General features: G+C 39.8%; 1 protein-coding gene across 1 annotated transcript in view; it reads left to right on the forward strand.

Annotated features, from left to right (window-relative positions):
• Positions 1 to 4: 4 nt before the first annotated feature.
• Positions 5 to 15,966, forward strand: part of TRIM33 (tripartite motif containing 33) — a gene marked incomplete at its 5' end in the record, with an annotated part of 30,190 nt that continues 14,228 nt past the window's right edge. Inside the window, 5 exons of the mRNA XM_010162747.1 lie at positions 5 to 125; positions 9,272 to 9,390; positions 9,494 to 9,641; positions 11,862 to 11,994; positions 14,588 to 14,704. Coding sequence (XP_010161049.1) covers positions 5 to 125; positions 9,272 to 9,390; positions 9,494 to 9,641; positions 11,862 to 11,994; positions 14,588 to 14,704 — 638 coding nt within the window. The remainder of the gene's footprint in view (positions 126 to 9,271; positions 9,391 to 9,493; positions 9,642 to 11,861; positions 11,995 to 14,587; positions 14,705 to 15,966) is intronic.

Consider the following 15,966-nt stretch of genomic DNA (forward strand, 5'->3'; position numbering starts at 1 on the left):
CCGGCGCGAGGCCGAGCCCATGCTGCTGCCCTGCCTGCACTCCTTCTGCCGCCGCTGCCTGCCCGAGCCCGAGCGCCAGCTCAGCGTGCCCGTGCCCGGCGGGGCCAACGGCGACGTCCAGCAAGGTGAGCGCCTTCCTTCGGCTGCCAGCTTCGCCCCCCTGGGCTCCTCCGCGCTGCTGGCCGGGTTCTCGCTCGTGGCAGCGAGCGAGCGTTCGGCCTCGGTTTCTCTGGGTTTGAACCCGGTTCTCCTCGGCCTCCTCCGGCAGCTGCACCCGGGGAGGCTGCTGTGTACGTGACCGCCGGTGTTCCCGGTGCCCTCGTCCTTCGGGTCCATCTTACGGCGCCCACCTGCAGCTCGCTTCGTATTTTCAAGCGATGATGAAACTTGGAAGTTCCCGGAATTGCAGCGTGAATGGCGTGGTGCATTTTGGTTTGTTTTGGCTTTCAGGGCAGCCACAGGAGAGGCTTTTCTTTTGAGGAGGCCTTCAGCTCTTCAATTCTGTAACACTCGGGGGAAAAAAAATTGTCTAAGTGACATCTAGCTCCCTGTTGTAGTATTAGACGGTCGATTGTCAGCGGCGTGTCTGGTTCATACACCTCCTCTCAGATCTGTTTCCTGTGGACCGGGTTAGAACATCGCAGTGCACTCTGTCAGTTGACTCCCTGTGCCTGTGTACTCGGCACATACAAAACTTCTGTGCCGTGGAATAAGTGTAGACTACTCCTTCCAGGTGTTTTATTGCAATTACAGCTTGAAGTTTTTTTTAATTTTATTTTATATGTTCAGGGATGGAATTGAAAAGCTTCTGAAGCTTTTAATGGAGTGACTCACGTGCTGTGATCTACAGACCAAAATAGGGCCCTGGGAAGTGGTTTTGCAGGTTTTAACTGGGCCCTTTGGTCAGAGAGACCTTGTTTGGTGACATCTTTCTGGCTTTAGCAGGGACTCAAGCCTTTCCTGTCTTGCGTAGTGAAGGAATTGACTTGACTTGGTAGTGGTTCTTTCATCCATACTGTTCAGAAGCAGTTTGTCTAGTATGTGGCCTTAGAAAGTCCATCAGTTTTAAAAAGATGATGTGTTAAATATAGTTAATGAATGCACTAAAGATCTCAGCTGGTCTTGTGATCCTTCTTGTTAAATTCCAGATTCTATACTTTGCATTCTATATGCTACTGAAAGATACAGAATTTGGAAAGCTAGGGTTATTTTACTGGCAATTAGCAGGTTTAACTGAATCCTGCTATGTTTGTTATGGTACAAGTGGGGGAACAACATGAAGCGTCGCTTCTGAGGCATATGTAAACTGGAATATCAATTCTTGTTATACACATTTTAAGAATACTTGATTACGTGCTTTGGTGAAGTAAGAATTCACCTTTGGATTGCTTCATCAAAAAGTTTTAGGTTATGTGAGCAAGATGTGCATGTAGGGTCCGGGAGAGTACACGGGTGGAGGTGTGTATGGTCCATCTGTAGTGGTACACAAGTCTGCATGAAGAAACGTGTGACCCCGGCAGGTCGGTTAAGAACGAAACATTGACCACCCAGAACTGCAGACAGAGGTGTGGTTTTGTGGGCAGCACTCTCTGCACGTGGTGAATGGAATCAGTTGAATGGCACGTGAAATGCCCACCAGTAAATCGGGTACAAACCGGACGTTTTTGACACAGAGAGAAGTACCACACTGCTTAGTCATGCAGGTCCCTTCCCTGTTGGTGTGGGTTATGATAGTCGTCAAGTGTTACTTCCACTTCTGCTGCTTCTCTAGTCTCAACCACAAGCAGGTGTTTTTTCATGATGGAAGAATAAATGGGAAGTGGTACCCATAGCTGTACCTGAAGCAGGTTTCACTTAACTGCAGATGCTCACTGTTGGATTATATGCTGTGCCATTTTCTAGGCATTTAAATTTGCTTGCTATGTTTCAATGTCTCTACATCTAGATCAGAGAATTACAAATGCTGTGGAAAAGAACTGGGTTCTTTTGATCTTTTCCTGGTTGCTTTCTAAACTAGTTTCAGATTTTGCTCTGTAAGAGTTGTCAGTACCTAAAATAGTCAATATGTGTATTTATTGGGTAATAACTGTGGAAGCTACTTACCAGGAGTTGAGTGTGAGGTTGGTGCCTACGGAGCAGTTCTGGGTGACAGTACCCTTTCCTGATGGAAGCATGCTGCTGCTCTCATGGAGAAAGCAGTGAAGATGCTTGAAGGTAGTTTGTGGTCTGTATCAGCATCTCTTTTGCCCTGTTGGCACTCCCTTGAGAGGGACTGCTAATGAAGACGGAAGAGTGGTCTCAATTCCTAAAAGTCTGAGAAACACTGAGTAAAGTTTACAACAATTATCAAAAGTTGTGGTTTGCTGTATTGTAAAGAAGTAACTGGTAGGTTCATACCTATTGCACTGGTGAAAGAAATTTTTTTGTTGCTGTTTACATTTATGTTGGGGGAAAATGAGAGGTTTTTGGGTTTATGTATTTTAAAACATAGGTTTTATTATGTTACTTAAAACATAGGTGTTTTTATGTTATTTAATTAACATAAAAAACAACATCTCATATTCCATTTAGTGACTTAAACAGAATGTGCATTTTATTTGGTGGATAAACAACTTCTTCATGCCTGGTGTTTCAGCTGGCCAACTAGCCTCTTCCTCTCAGGTTGAACAGGTTACAGGAAAATGCCTTTTGTATTTGTGTGACAGTATTCTGAAAAATGCTTCTTTCCAAGTTAGATGTTTCAGAGGGTTGCAGAATACCGCAAAACAACTTTTTATGCAGCCAGTGCTGCTCCTGGGAAGATAGGTTGTTTTGAGATTTCACTGCCTCACTGAGATATTTACAGTCTCTTTTAAGAAGATTATCTCAATAGAGAGAATGTGTGGCTCTTCCAGCTCCTTGTGAAAGTCACGATCTTCATTAGGCTGAAAAACTAAAGAAGAGCTGTGAGATGCCTTCAGAGAGCTGAAGGGATCCGCACACGATCGGTGACTGTGCACGTGCGTGTGATTTGAGGAACAACAGATTCACTACTGAGTGCTCTAATATATAGTGTCATTAATTGTTTTGATGCGCTGAATTCAACTCCCATACCTGCTGTTTGTGCATTTAGAAACTGTCTATTAATCACACCTTAAATTACGCAGAACTATTTTTTAATTTGCCTTGGACGAGAGACATAAAAATGGTATGATGTCTGTGCAAATGTGACACATCACTTAAATTGAGTTTGGTAGTTCATATTCTGGTCTTACTAAAAATCTTGGTCTGAAACTTAAATTTCAGTGTAAATTCACAGTGTATTTTAAAGTAATGTTTTTGTCTGAGAACATTCCAGGCATGTATTATTTTTGTAAGAATTGATGTCTGTGCTATAAATGAGTTTTCCTTATTAAGTATTATGTGTTGTCAGTTCAGTGCATGACCGTTGTGATACAAGCAAGGAATTTTTCATAAAAAAAAAAGAAAAAAGCTGTTAGGACCTTGAAAACAGTTAATTTTTTATTTTTTAAATGTATTTATATTCTGGTAGATTTCAGTCTGATTATGTAAGTCACTTGACCTGTGGGGGTTTATTTCAAGGTCTAATTAATGAACCCAGGATAGGGGTTTTGATGTATGGCTATGCAGAAATATGCATTTGGACCCTTACATTTCTGAAAGAAGTAAATATTATGCACGTGCAGTAACTACTATTGATGTTTTCAACCAATAAATGAAATCTGGCAGAGATTCATTCCTTAGAGGGACGCATACGTGCCAAGTTTGATCTTAAAACGGAAGTTTGAGTTATTAAATTGCATGAGTGCTTGCAAATATTTCCTGAACTGTGAGGCTTTATCATCGTTGTAACAATGGAAACATCTGAAAGGGTTTTGAATTTTCTTACGTTACTTCGTACTTTTGTGTTGGGATTCAACCTGACACATTTCAACCCAAAACAAACACCTGTATTTAAAACCAGGTGTCTAAAATGACTGTGTTCACTCAACAATAATTAGGATTGTAGAAGGTTGATGGCCTGTGTGGTTGATGGATGGTGTGCTAGAGGTTTAGGCGAGTGCTAATTGATGTCTCATAAGTATCAACAGAAATTCTAAGCCATTTCTTTAAAATGAGCTTTCTTGAAGGAGCACGGCATCACTAGGTTGGCAAGGACTTGCAGACATATCGAGCTCAACCTCTTGCTCAAAGCAGGTCTGGGTAGTGGAGGTTCTTCGGGGCCTTGTCCAGTTGTGTGGTGACTGTCTGCTGGGATGGCAGCTTCACAACTTTTCTGAGCCTCTGTTGCAGTGTTTGACCATCCTTGCTGTAAATATGTAAAATATATATTACGTTGAAGCAAGTTTTGCCTTGTTACTGCTTGTGTGTGCTCATACTTGTCCTTTGACTGTGCACCTCTGGTCAGAGCCTGGCTCTGTTCCCCTGCCAGGTGGCTGCGGACGGCAGCGAGGTCCCTGCGCGGTCTGAGTGATGCGGCCTCTCCTTGCGTGATGTGTGTTCCAGCACTGATCATCTTGGTCACCAGTGCTGGGCTTGCCCCAGTTTGTCAGTCTGCACTGTACTGGGCAGTCCCATACTGGGCCCAGTGTCCAGGTGTGGTCACCCAGAGTGCTGAACAGGGGAAGGATCGCTGCCCGGGACCTGCTGGCTGTACCTGCTGATGCAGCCCGGGGTGTGCTGACCTTTTTTGCTAAGGACATGCTGTTGGATCCTGTTCAACTTCTTGTCCATAAGGTACTTTAAACATCGTATTTTAGAATATTAAAGCTGAGGTCAAAATTACTTTTTTACACTAATTTTTCAGGGTTTTAGTGCTCTTGAATGTCATGAAGCAACTAAAGAATTGATAAAGATTTATGTATTACAGACAAGAGCTTATGTTAAAGGAACTGGATCTGATGAAAATATGAATTTTAGTATGTAAGTAAGGATATTTAGGAATGCAAGTGTTTTGGTTCAATATTTGATTAAACTTTGAGAGATACTTTTAATTTATAAATTTGAACTACTGGAAAGACTTGCTATGTTAGCCGAGTGATGGAGGGGATCCAGTGGTGAATGGTGCTCCTGACGTACAAGGTGGTGTCTTATCCCATGACCACATACGTTGTGTGCGTGCCGTGCCCTCCTCCATTCAGATCGATCATCTCCTCACCCTCAGCAATACCCTTTATTTTGTTGCCAAAGGCTGTCTTGGGGTTAAAACTTCAGTGACTTGACTTTCCATTATCGGTTTTTGTTCTCTGTAAGGTTTAAGAAGTGTTTGGTTAGGCTGTGACATGTTAATTTTAATTTGACTGAAGTCAACTTGGACTTGAAGTCAACAAGTGAATGTGTGGATCCTTTAGTATGGAAGCTTCTTATAAAAGTTAGCTATTTTGCTTTAGCTAATGTAATGTTTTTAGTGAGTGGTTAAGTTTCCATGGCTAGTTGTAGCTGTGTTCCCCTTCCCTTCCTCCCCACTTCCCCTTTTTCTAACCCCAGGGCTACAGTGCTGGAGGCACCCAGACGGCTTCTCTCTAGTGTTTGTAAACACAAAGTAGAAAACCAGATGGAGAGGATGGTAGTGAGTGGATTTGGCTTGGAAACAGGTTAGTTCTTAGTGGCACAGGAAGCCTTGCTCTTCTGCAGGTGTCTGTGACAAAATTCCAGAAGGTAATTTCTAGAATTGAGAGTATGGAACAAGGAATGAGATTCAGAAAATTCCAGACTTTTTCTTCTTGTGCAAAAGTAGAAGATATGATTCGAACACATCTTGTCTTACTGGGCAGAATGTGCCTTGCCCAGCAAAGATGTATTGGGTGCAGATTAGTCGACTTCAACTTAAGTTAAAAGTGCCAAGAGTCCAAATTCCTTTATAGTGAACTGGAGCGGGTGTAGTAGCTGAAGACTTGACGTAAACTTTCTCTGGAGGTGATTTCTCTGGCTTGATCCTACAAGACTGGAAGAATATAGAATGAAGCCTTTCCCCTTCCATCTCTGTAGCTCTCAAGCATTTTTAAAATTTGGAAGAGTATTTTAGTGTTGTCAGGATTAAGATGTCAGACTGGAGAATTGAATTCTAAGCAGATTTTGAATAAACTTTCTATTGAAAATAGTTCAAGATGAAGGCTTTCATAGCTGTGTTAACCTGTTGAAAAAGTGACCTGTTTTGAGATGCATGCAAATAGCCATCAGAGAAATGTTGTTACCCTTGGGAAATTTTAAACATGAACATATACAAGGTACTCTCATAGTTCAGAGTTACAATTAAGAAAAGTCCTTTTGTTGCAGCTTTAGGTGTTAGTTGGCGTGGTAGATGAAAAGCGTCTTCTATTTGAAATCTGAAGTTCTTTGAAATGTTCCATCGTGATTTGCTGCTGGATTATGTTGCAGATTTCTTAACAGTCTTTCTGTTTTTATGAAAATAAAATTACTTTTTCTACTCAATTTACTTCAGTTTTCTGCTTTCTGACATCCTTTGATGTCTGTGGTCTAGTTTTGTGTGGTTTATCTAAATCATAAGCAGTTAAAAGGATTACATAGATGCTACTCCCATTAGTGTTCCAAATAAAGTCTTTAACAAATAAGAGCGTCCAATGTGCAACATAAGGAAGATGTGACTTCTAGCAGTTGTGTAACTAACAGTTCAGTGCATGTTGCATAGTAATATTTCTGCTGCTTGCCTCTCTTTGTTCTGACAAAACTCTTCACCTGGGGTATTTTGTGTTCTGCTTCGGTTAGCAGCGTGGGCAATAACCTCGGCAGAGGCTGCCAGGAGAGCTGGAGCCATACCAAAACTTTCTTGTTGTGCAGCTTTTGCAGTCGTGATCCACAGCCTGATTTAGAGACGTGGGCTCCTGCATGCAGCAGGGGCAGCTCTTCCCGGGACGTGTCCAGTGTTCCCATTGCCCTTGGCCATGGGCTCTGCCTCCAGCCCTGTCAGTGAGCGGGGCTGCAGAGCAGCTCGGGCAGCTCCCCAGGGTTAATTCCTGCTACCTCCAGATCCACCCCTGGCTGTGTTCTTGTGGGGATGCACTTCTGTCACTTCTCCTTTTCTCTTTTCTTCAGATCAGAGTAGTGTCTTGGGAGAATTGCTCCTCCTGGCCATGTCAGGAGACTCCTTAGGAGCGTGTCTCAAGGAATCTGGGAGTCTCTCTTCTCCCTCTGTTACCGGCTTTTGAAACTCTGGTAGGGAGGAATGGCTCATGGTGTGAGAAGATGGCAAGTGAAACCTATCCCCTCATATAATATGGCTCATATAATATTGGAAAGCTACTAGTGGAGATAATGGGCATTGAGATGTGAAAATGAAGTGTAACGTGCTGAATGAGAATTGCAAGGCTTTGTTTTAGGGTTGTGATCAGTTGAGATACCGGCAGAACACCGGTGGAACTTTGTATGCAGAGTGTGTTTTAATAGGGAGGTGCAAAGAGCGGGTGTTGACTGGGAGCAGTTTGTGGACCCGGTCCCTGCGTCCTCCATCAGGAGTGAGGCCCAAGGTGGAATTACTTGCGGTCAGAATGCAGCCCGTGTACTGCCAGGTGTATCACTCTTTTGACATCAAAAGGCTTGATTTTATTCAAGCTTTTAGTGGTTTGTGTAGTTTTAAAAGCAAACAAAACTTTCCTTACAGGAAATTCCTGTGGAATTTGACTTTACATTGTGTAAAGATTATAGATCTTGCACTGCTTTCCCCCCGCCCCCCCTGCAATATTTTCTGTGATTAACCCAAGACAACACTAAAAATCAGGTTTAGTTGTGGTCTGTTTTAGATTGAATAGTTTTAATGGTAAATGTTTGGAATTTTTGTTTTCTTAACTATATACACATCAGTTGATAGGTAATATTCCCTGGAGAATTTGATATTTCAGTAGGAAGAAAATCTTAAGGTTCTGCATGTGAGGGAGGCTTCATTGTGTATATGAAAGCTCTTGTACATGTAGGTACTGAAATACTAGTTATTTTTCACATCCCACTCTTGAAGTGTGTTTGATTTGATGAGACAAGGAATTTTTAGTTGGGTTATTGCTCTTGCTCTGCAGTGAATCTTTGGTGTTCTGAAGCCTTCATTAATTTTAGCACTTGAAAAAATTAATGCTGATTTCCTACTAATGTAATTAATCTCCATGAAATAAGTCCTACTGTTATAACTGAATATCCACAAAGGAGTTCAGCATCATTTAATTACAGTTACTTTTCAAAGTTGTTTCCTGTGTCCCAGTGTATAAAAATACCCAATCACTTTGAAAGCTTCTCCTTGAAAATGATATTCACAGTAACATTGTACAGGAACTTGATTTAACACTAGATGACACTTCTGGGAAGACAGTGTTAACCAGTACCTTAGTGGTAAATAAGTTGTCAAACCTTTAATGTAGGTCGTTCATAGAACATATTTAAATGTCAATTTGATTCATGTAGTAACTTCTTTGCAGCTCTGCTGAGGACTTAAAACTAATTTAGCAATTACAGGGGATAAAAAAGCAGGATATTGGGAAGGAACTAGTGTGTTTGACATCCGGTGTTAAAGCTGTGTGTACGTTTACATGTATGTGTGTACGTGTACGTGTTGTGTGTGCTGCAGAAAGGCTGGTGCAGCTGGCACGAGAGGATTTTTTATTTTGTTAGCCTTCCCTGCAGAACGCCGAGACCTTCAGGTAGTTTGTATTGTTACAGCTGCCTGGAAAACTTCCTCGGTTGTATCTGGGAGGATATTGTGTCACTTTACTACTTTGACGTTTTCCTGAACATCCCTGAAGTCGTGCCTGCCTGTCCAGGCACACCTCTCTCTAGTGCTTGTCTTGAGACGAACTGGATGACAGACAGTTATAAAAAAGTAATTAAAAGGTGTCTTGAGTTTAACAAACTAAAATGAGGGAGGGAAAAGAAAGATTATTATATTTGCTTGGGGAGAACAAATGACTAAAAATATGCATATTTTTGTGGGGAAGAAATCAGTAGGAAAAACTTAGTATGATATAGAAATTATCACAACCTCATTCTAGGTAAGAGATCCTTTTCTGGAGTGAGGTGTGTGTGGTTTGTGGGGGTTTTTTTGTTTGTTTGGTTGGTTTTGTTTTTTGGGCTTTTTTTTTGGAAACCTGTTATAAGTGGGCAAGGGCTGGTTTCTAAGGGTAATGTGAACTGTGGAATCTGTTTGTTTACCCAAGTGAAATGAGGAGTCTGAGGATTTTGTGTTCATTCTTGTCATGTTTTGATTCTGTGCATGTTGATTTTCACTTTTTTAAAAAAAAAAAAAAACTGGGAAACTTTTTCTGTTTTGCAGTTGGTGTAATCAGATGTCCAATATGCCGCCAAGAATGCAGACAGATAGATCTGGTGGATAACTACTTTGTAAAAGACACGTCAGAAACACCAAGCAGTTCTGATGAGAAGTCAGAACAGGTACGACACTTTCCTGCTTACCAGAATTCACATGCTGTTTTTATTTCTGTGCATGTTAATGCTTTCCAGGAAAATGATGGTAACTGACTGTTTCCCTTTGCAGGTGTGTACAAGCTGTGAAGACAATGCTAGTGCGGTTGGATTTTGTGTAGAGTGCGGGGAATGGTTGTGCAAGACTTGCATAGAAGCTCATCAACGAGTAAAATTTACTAAAGATCATATGATCAGAAAAAAAGAGGATGTATCTTCAGGTGAGTGTTTGGATGTCACTTGGTCCTGCCTGTAGTAAAAATGTTCTCTCTTTGGCACATGTAAAAAGGGAGGAGGAGGATTATTTTAGGTAGCAAACAGCAGTATGGCTTTCCTCAAAGATTTGTGAAAAGTTTAGTTAAAAGCTACCAGTTTGAAATTGGTATCTCTAAAAATAGAGGAAAAACTATATTTTAAACTAAAGTGGGTTATTTGCTAATACTTTTTACAGTTTGAAGTCCAATGTAAAAAATATCTTAAGCCCAGAAAAAACAGAATGAGACTGCAGTCTTTGGAAACCATTTAGATCCGTTCTTAATAAGCCTTTTATTTAGTAAAATAACTAAATGAATGGAGCTGTTTAAATCTGGAGATCACTGACATATTGGTAATCTTATCTGTTGGTCAAGGAAATTAAATTATACATTTTGCTATACGTGGTTATAAGGAGCAATTATAATTCTCCCCGTAGAGAAGTATATACAAATAAGCTTGTAGTCATATTCAATGTGATGTTACTGTTTTGTTGATATTGCTGAATAAATGTGGAATTTTAATTTATTTTAGGTTTAATATCTCTTTCAGTTAGCAAATTTTAATGTGTACAGTTTGTTTAGACATGCAGCTTTATAAGAAGTTAATTCTTAAACCATCATTTGACTGTATAGTATTTGTAACCTGCTGAAGTAGTGTGGAAAATATTCTCAAAACAGGTAAAATTTTAGCTTAGAAGATTTTATTTGTAAATGGGATAAAAGGTCTGATTTAAAGATCTGTAGGTTCTCCACAATCTGGTTGTATGTGAAGACTGATCATACTGAAGAAGAGAGATCTTGACATTTTGCTCTCTCCATTTAAAATAAATTAAGATCTTAATGATTGTTTCATTGTGCCATTTCAAAGGAGTGACACTGCTTTCTTCCAGCTCTCGTGAAAATCATATTAATTCACATGAGCTTAGTTCTTTTAGACAATTATCTTATTTTATTTGCTCTATCAAATAAACTTGATTTTTGTAGAGGTTACTCTGTATGTTTTAATGGGTATTGTTTAATAGGAAATATTACCTGTTTAAGTTCAAATGCATTAATCCTAGTAGATGAGAAACCCTTCAGGTGAAAGGGCCCTATGAAGAATTACAAACATTTTTCATTAGGAATGCTGTCTTGTGACTATCAAGGTGATCATGTAGCTCCACTTCCCCTTCAATAATCTGAGCGGGGTAGTGCTGAAAAATGGCTCTTCCAATAAAATAAACCTTCTGTCAGAAATCAGGCTGGTGTTTATGAAGGTGGAAGCCCATATGTAGTCAGTGTGGTAGCATATGGTACGAGTACAGCCTTCCTTTGAGCTGACGTACAGCGATCCTCAGTAACTCTCTCAATTGTGGGAAATGGCTATTCATTATTTTCTCAGAGGAGCTTGTTCCCTGCTTTCTTGTTAGATTGTAAGATGTGCCCTGGAGACTTTAAATTTCTATGAGTAAGTGTCAGCTGTAGATTCATGAGCTCTCTTTCTCTCCAATAACTTGCATGATATAACAAGCCTCAGAAATTTTGGAGACTGAGGACATTGATGTTTTAAACCTCACCTACTGTATCTTCCAGAGGCTGCTTTCCTCTGTGCTAAGCTCAAAATATCTTAAGAAGACTGTACAGCACTTTTTAGTAAACTCAGAACTGGTTTTGATGTTACTTGCTTAAGTGGAAGAGTTTAGCTGGGTTTTAAGTAACTCTTAACACTGACAACGTTTACTTTGCGTTTGCCACTTCAGTTGCCTGTGACTTAATGAGGTTTATAAAGCTTTTGAAGTTATGATTTAGCGAACCTGTGGGTGTTTGACAGTGTAAAAGTTTGTGAGGTTTGATCCATCCGTCAGTGTGTCAGAGGTGAAATTGCAGGCAATTTAACTGTGTGTACACGATCCTGGTGTTTGTGTACAGTTTTTACATTCTGACAGGTACCAGTGTCTTTTGAGTGTTTGGGATAAGAGAGGAATTCCTCCTTCTCTTTGAATATAATGAAGCGGAAACAGCTGTAAACCACTAGCACTGTAAAAGTTTCAATGAGAACATATTCATGGTAACTTGAGAGTTAGAACAGGTCTGTAGTTGTCTTTGTCCAAATTCTTACTGTTACTTAGCTTGGAAATTAGTAATTTTGCTCTTCAGATTGTCTAAATTTTATTTTAAAATGCAAAAATGGTTTATTTTTGAAAACAGAGGCTGTGGGAGCATCTGGTCAACGTCCTGTTTTCTGTCCTGTCCACAAACAAGAGCAGTTAAAACTTTTCTGTGAAACATGTGACAGGCTGACATGCAGAGACTGTCAGTTACTGGAACACAAAGAACACAGGTACAAATATTACCATGTCTTAATTCCTGTGGTGCGTTTTCTCAGAGGATGAAATGGCATTGGTTTAAAACAGTTGTGTCATTAAATGCTGTTGTATTTACTCTGTTGGACTGAAATGATCCCTTGCAAAGGAGAGCCTGTGTGCAGTGCTGAAAACTTTAAGTGATCAGTTGATTTGAGATTTGCCAAGAATCTTAAGAACAGATTCAAAGCAACATGGTCAGAGGCGATTTGGTGTGATTAAGGCATTACTTTGCCTGGCATTTACCAGTGCTGTCACTCTCTTCAGGACCTGAATAGAAATTGCTACAGCCCTGAACACCTGGTGCTGTAAAGAAGCAAAAGTGATATAGTGAGTCATGGATGAGGTAATTTTTTGAAAGGGCATATTTTATTATGGAACAGTCTTTCAATTTAGGGTAATTTTGTAAAGGAAGGTATAAATTTTACCTCATAGATTAATATATTTTTCTGGTACAGACAGAAAAATTGTTTAGTTTTAGTTGATTGAAAGTTGCCTTATTCCAAGTAAAAAGAAATTAAGGGTTTTGTCTCCAGTGCTTGCTTTTCTCTGAGCTGCTAGAAAAAAGTTGAAACCTCTTAAGATACATTAATACCTCCTGCTCTTTAGCAGCTCTGTAATATAGTTGTTTGAATGTTTGAAAAAGTATTCTGCAGTGTTATAATAGAGAATCTGGGGATAAGTATGTATTTATGAGCCACTGCAGTGCTGCTTTTGCTGGTCAGTCTGCAAGTAACACTTCTCTGTAAAGGTGCTTGACAGTGTGTTGCGATATTGAATTTAGTTGTTTTTTTTTTCCAGAGTAGTGATTACTCTCATAGTCTGCTACAGCAGCCTAATGGAGAACTTTTACTTTTGAAATTAGTACTATTAAAAAACCTTGAGTATTCCTGCTCTGTTCTTTCATAGGCTTGATCATAAATATCCCGAAAGACACACTTGTCCAGAAAGCATGGTCTCCTAGGATATCTTAAGTAACTTTTTCCAGTTGGTTTCTTTGCATCTGTTTTGCGCTTGACGCTGATTAACAGATGTGTCTTGTTCTACTTACCTGTTCTCTTCCAGTAAGAGAAGAGAATGCTTTGCTATTAACATGCTTTGTTGCAGTATATTCTTTAAAAATTGTTCTATCTGCAGATGTGAATTACAGATGATTAGGGCAACTGCTTTGTCTGCCGTGAAGTACAACTGAGGTTTTTATGAAGCTCACTGAATCATTGAAGGAAAATCATGCCAAGTGGAAACAAGAATTTATTTTAATCTCCTGTTTACTTCTTACCTGAAATCCTAACAGTTTGCACCAAACAAGGATGAATCACCATTTCAGTAGCCGCATGGCCCAGTGTTCAGTTCAGGATTTCAAGTGAAAAAATTGCTGGTGATTCTATAGAAAGCTGACGTTCTTTTAGCAGCCTAGTGGTGTGCAGTCCTCTAGTTTAGGTAGTTTTCAGTCCACACACTTTGCAAGCTAGAAGTACAATACAATATTAAAAAAAAGAAAAAAAAAAAGAAAAAAAAAGAAAAGTCTTTTGGCTGTAGCAGGAGTTACAGCACAATTTTCACAGTATTCTGACATTGAGACCGAGGAATCTAAACTCTTGAAGTTGAAACTCACCTATTGCTGGTACAGAGAGGTGCAGAGTCGTTTCTATTGCAAATAGTGTTCTCTTTGCCTAAGTCTCTGCTATAGTTGTGAGTAATTTGAATCAAGAAAGTGTTACTGCGAATTTGATCATATATCCAAACAGTCTTTTCCTGTTAGATTAGGCTGTAATGTTCTCCTAGATTTTGGCAAAAGATGTCACTACTTTCTTTTCAGTTGTGGTTGGGAGATCATATAGGTTACTTCTAATACAGCTTGTAAAATTCTTCACTTTAGTTATAAGAGTTTTCTGCTAATTTGAATGTTGGGATTTAGTGTAGTGAAGAGGGGAAGGCATTCTGGGAACCTTAGTTTTCCCTGTTGTTAACAAACGTAGTTCAGAAGTGTGAAGTTTACTTACTACGAAGACAAGTGTTGGCAAATGGCTGATAGGAATCCTTGGTTTTGAGGGGAATCTTGTGATAGTTGAGCAGTTGATCAGAAAAGGTGGAAAGTCTTGGAGCTACTTAATTCCCCTTGCCATTTTCAACATAGGCGTTTTGCTTCTATTGCATTATCTCTTGTGATTCGAAGTATGTTAGGAAAATGCAGCTAACTTCATTATTTTTCTTTGATGTTGCTACTTGCACTGTTTTCAGATGAAGTAATGGAAGGTGCCTTTGATACAGAATCTGTCTGGTTGAAGGACTTGGAAGGGAATGATATGTTCTTCACTTGGAAGTACCTAAAAGAAAAAAAAGTTTGAGGTTCAGTCTTCTGGACATTTACAAAGGATTTTACCAGTACTGAAACATTTTGCACACTGATCAGCATACATGTAGTTTGGTGGTGGGGGTTTTTTTGTTTGTTTTTTTGGGGGGTTTTTTGTCATTAAAAAAAAAAATTATAGCTTTACATCTAAATTGGGAACCCTTAGTTTCAGCACGTTGCGCCTTGGTAATTGATATGTTCTTTTGCATGTTGAAAAGGTATCAGTTTCTGGAAGAAGCTTTTCAGAACCAGAAGGGTGCAATTGAGAACCTGTTGGCCAAACTTCTTGAGAAGAAGAATTATGTAAATTTTGCAGCTACCCAAGTTCAGAATAGGTGAGTATTTCAAAATGACTAACTGTTGCTATTAACGTGGCCTTTTTAATGAATCACAGTAAGATGAATGACAGGACTAGAATGCTCCAATACTGTGGCTTTTCACCCACTTGGTCTGCTGGAGGTCAGGGATTTCCACTGTGATTCTCAGTAGTTTTGTAAACCTTCTGCAACTTTAAGTCATTTGCAAAATGACAGATGATCTGGCGATGGGAAGTGCAAGGGTAGAGGAAGTGTACCAAAGATAAGGAGAAGTTCTGGTGCAAACTTTTAACTCGTAGTGGTACCATGTACATTTAAAAAGGCGGGGGGAGGGGGGGAAAGGGGTTGTAAGGGAAGGAGAACATAGGATATGACAGAGGGCAAAAGTGTGAAGATGGAAGCAATGAAAATGGAAATTTTTATGTGCTGATTTGACACAGAACTCTTTGAAGGGATCCTAAAAAGGACACCATTGTGAAGCAGGACAAGCTGTAGAATTGTTACATGCTTGAAGAAGAGACAGAAACCCAGTTACATGGGAAATAATTAAATTGAAAGCTCGCAGAACATTCTCTAATAAGACTTCAAGGACAATAATGGGTGGTGGATATATGAGTAGCACATTGTAACATTTTTTTTTTTGCCTAAGAATTTCTGGCTTCACTGGAAATTCAGAGTATTTCTGCAGCATGTGGTTGGATTGTGTAAAGATCATGATTATCTACTGAGCCAAATAGGTAGTGCACGTGAGACACTAGTTTAATTTGACATGCCATTCAGTTACTTTGTTGAAGTGTAGGGCACAAAATCCATTATCATAAAAACTGAAGGGGATGAAAGATTTTTTAAAAAGTGTCTTACGATAATGTTGTCAGTGTTAGCAGATGGCATGGAATTGCTAGCGTATGTGATCTTGAAGTGTAAAATGGTTTTGAAGGAATAGCTGCCTACTGGAATAATTGTGCCAAAGCTGAGGGTGAATGCCTACAGATAGTGTTGGTTGAATGTTTTTTGGAGTAGAAGACCAGGTTGTGCTGTCATAAAAAAGCAGGTGTCCAGGGTGCCTTAAAGGGCGTTTGACACCAGTGATGAAGATCATTGTCAGACAAGTGAGTATTGGTCTTGTGGTTGTCTCAGGATTGAATGACATCCCAGGTTCAGATGTTTGATCTAGTAGCAAAGGAGCCCTTTAAAACAGGACAATTTGAGTCTTTACACTCGGACTGGCTGATGGCAGGGGATTGTGCTCTGACTTCTACAGGCGAAATAAAGAATCCTGC

This window comes from Antrostomus carolinensis, unplaced genomic scaffold, assembly GCF_000700745.2.
Source record: "Antrostomus carolinensis isolate BGI_N321 unplaced genomic scaffold, ASM70074v2 scaffold22562, whole genome shotgun sequence".
In the NCBI taxonomy this organism is placed as follows: Eukaryota; Metazoa; Chordata; class Aves; order Caprimulgiformes; family Caprimulgidae; genus Antrostomus; species Antrostomus carolinensis.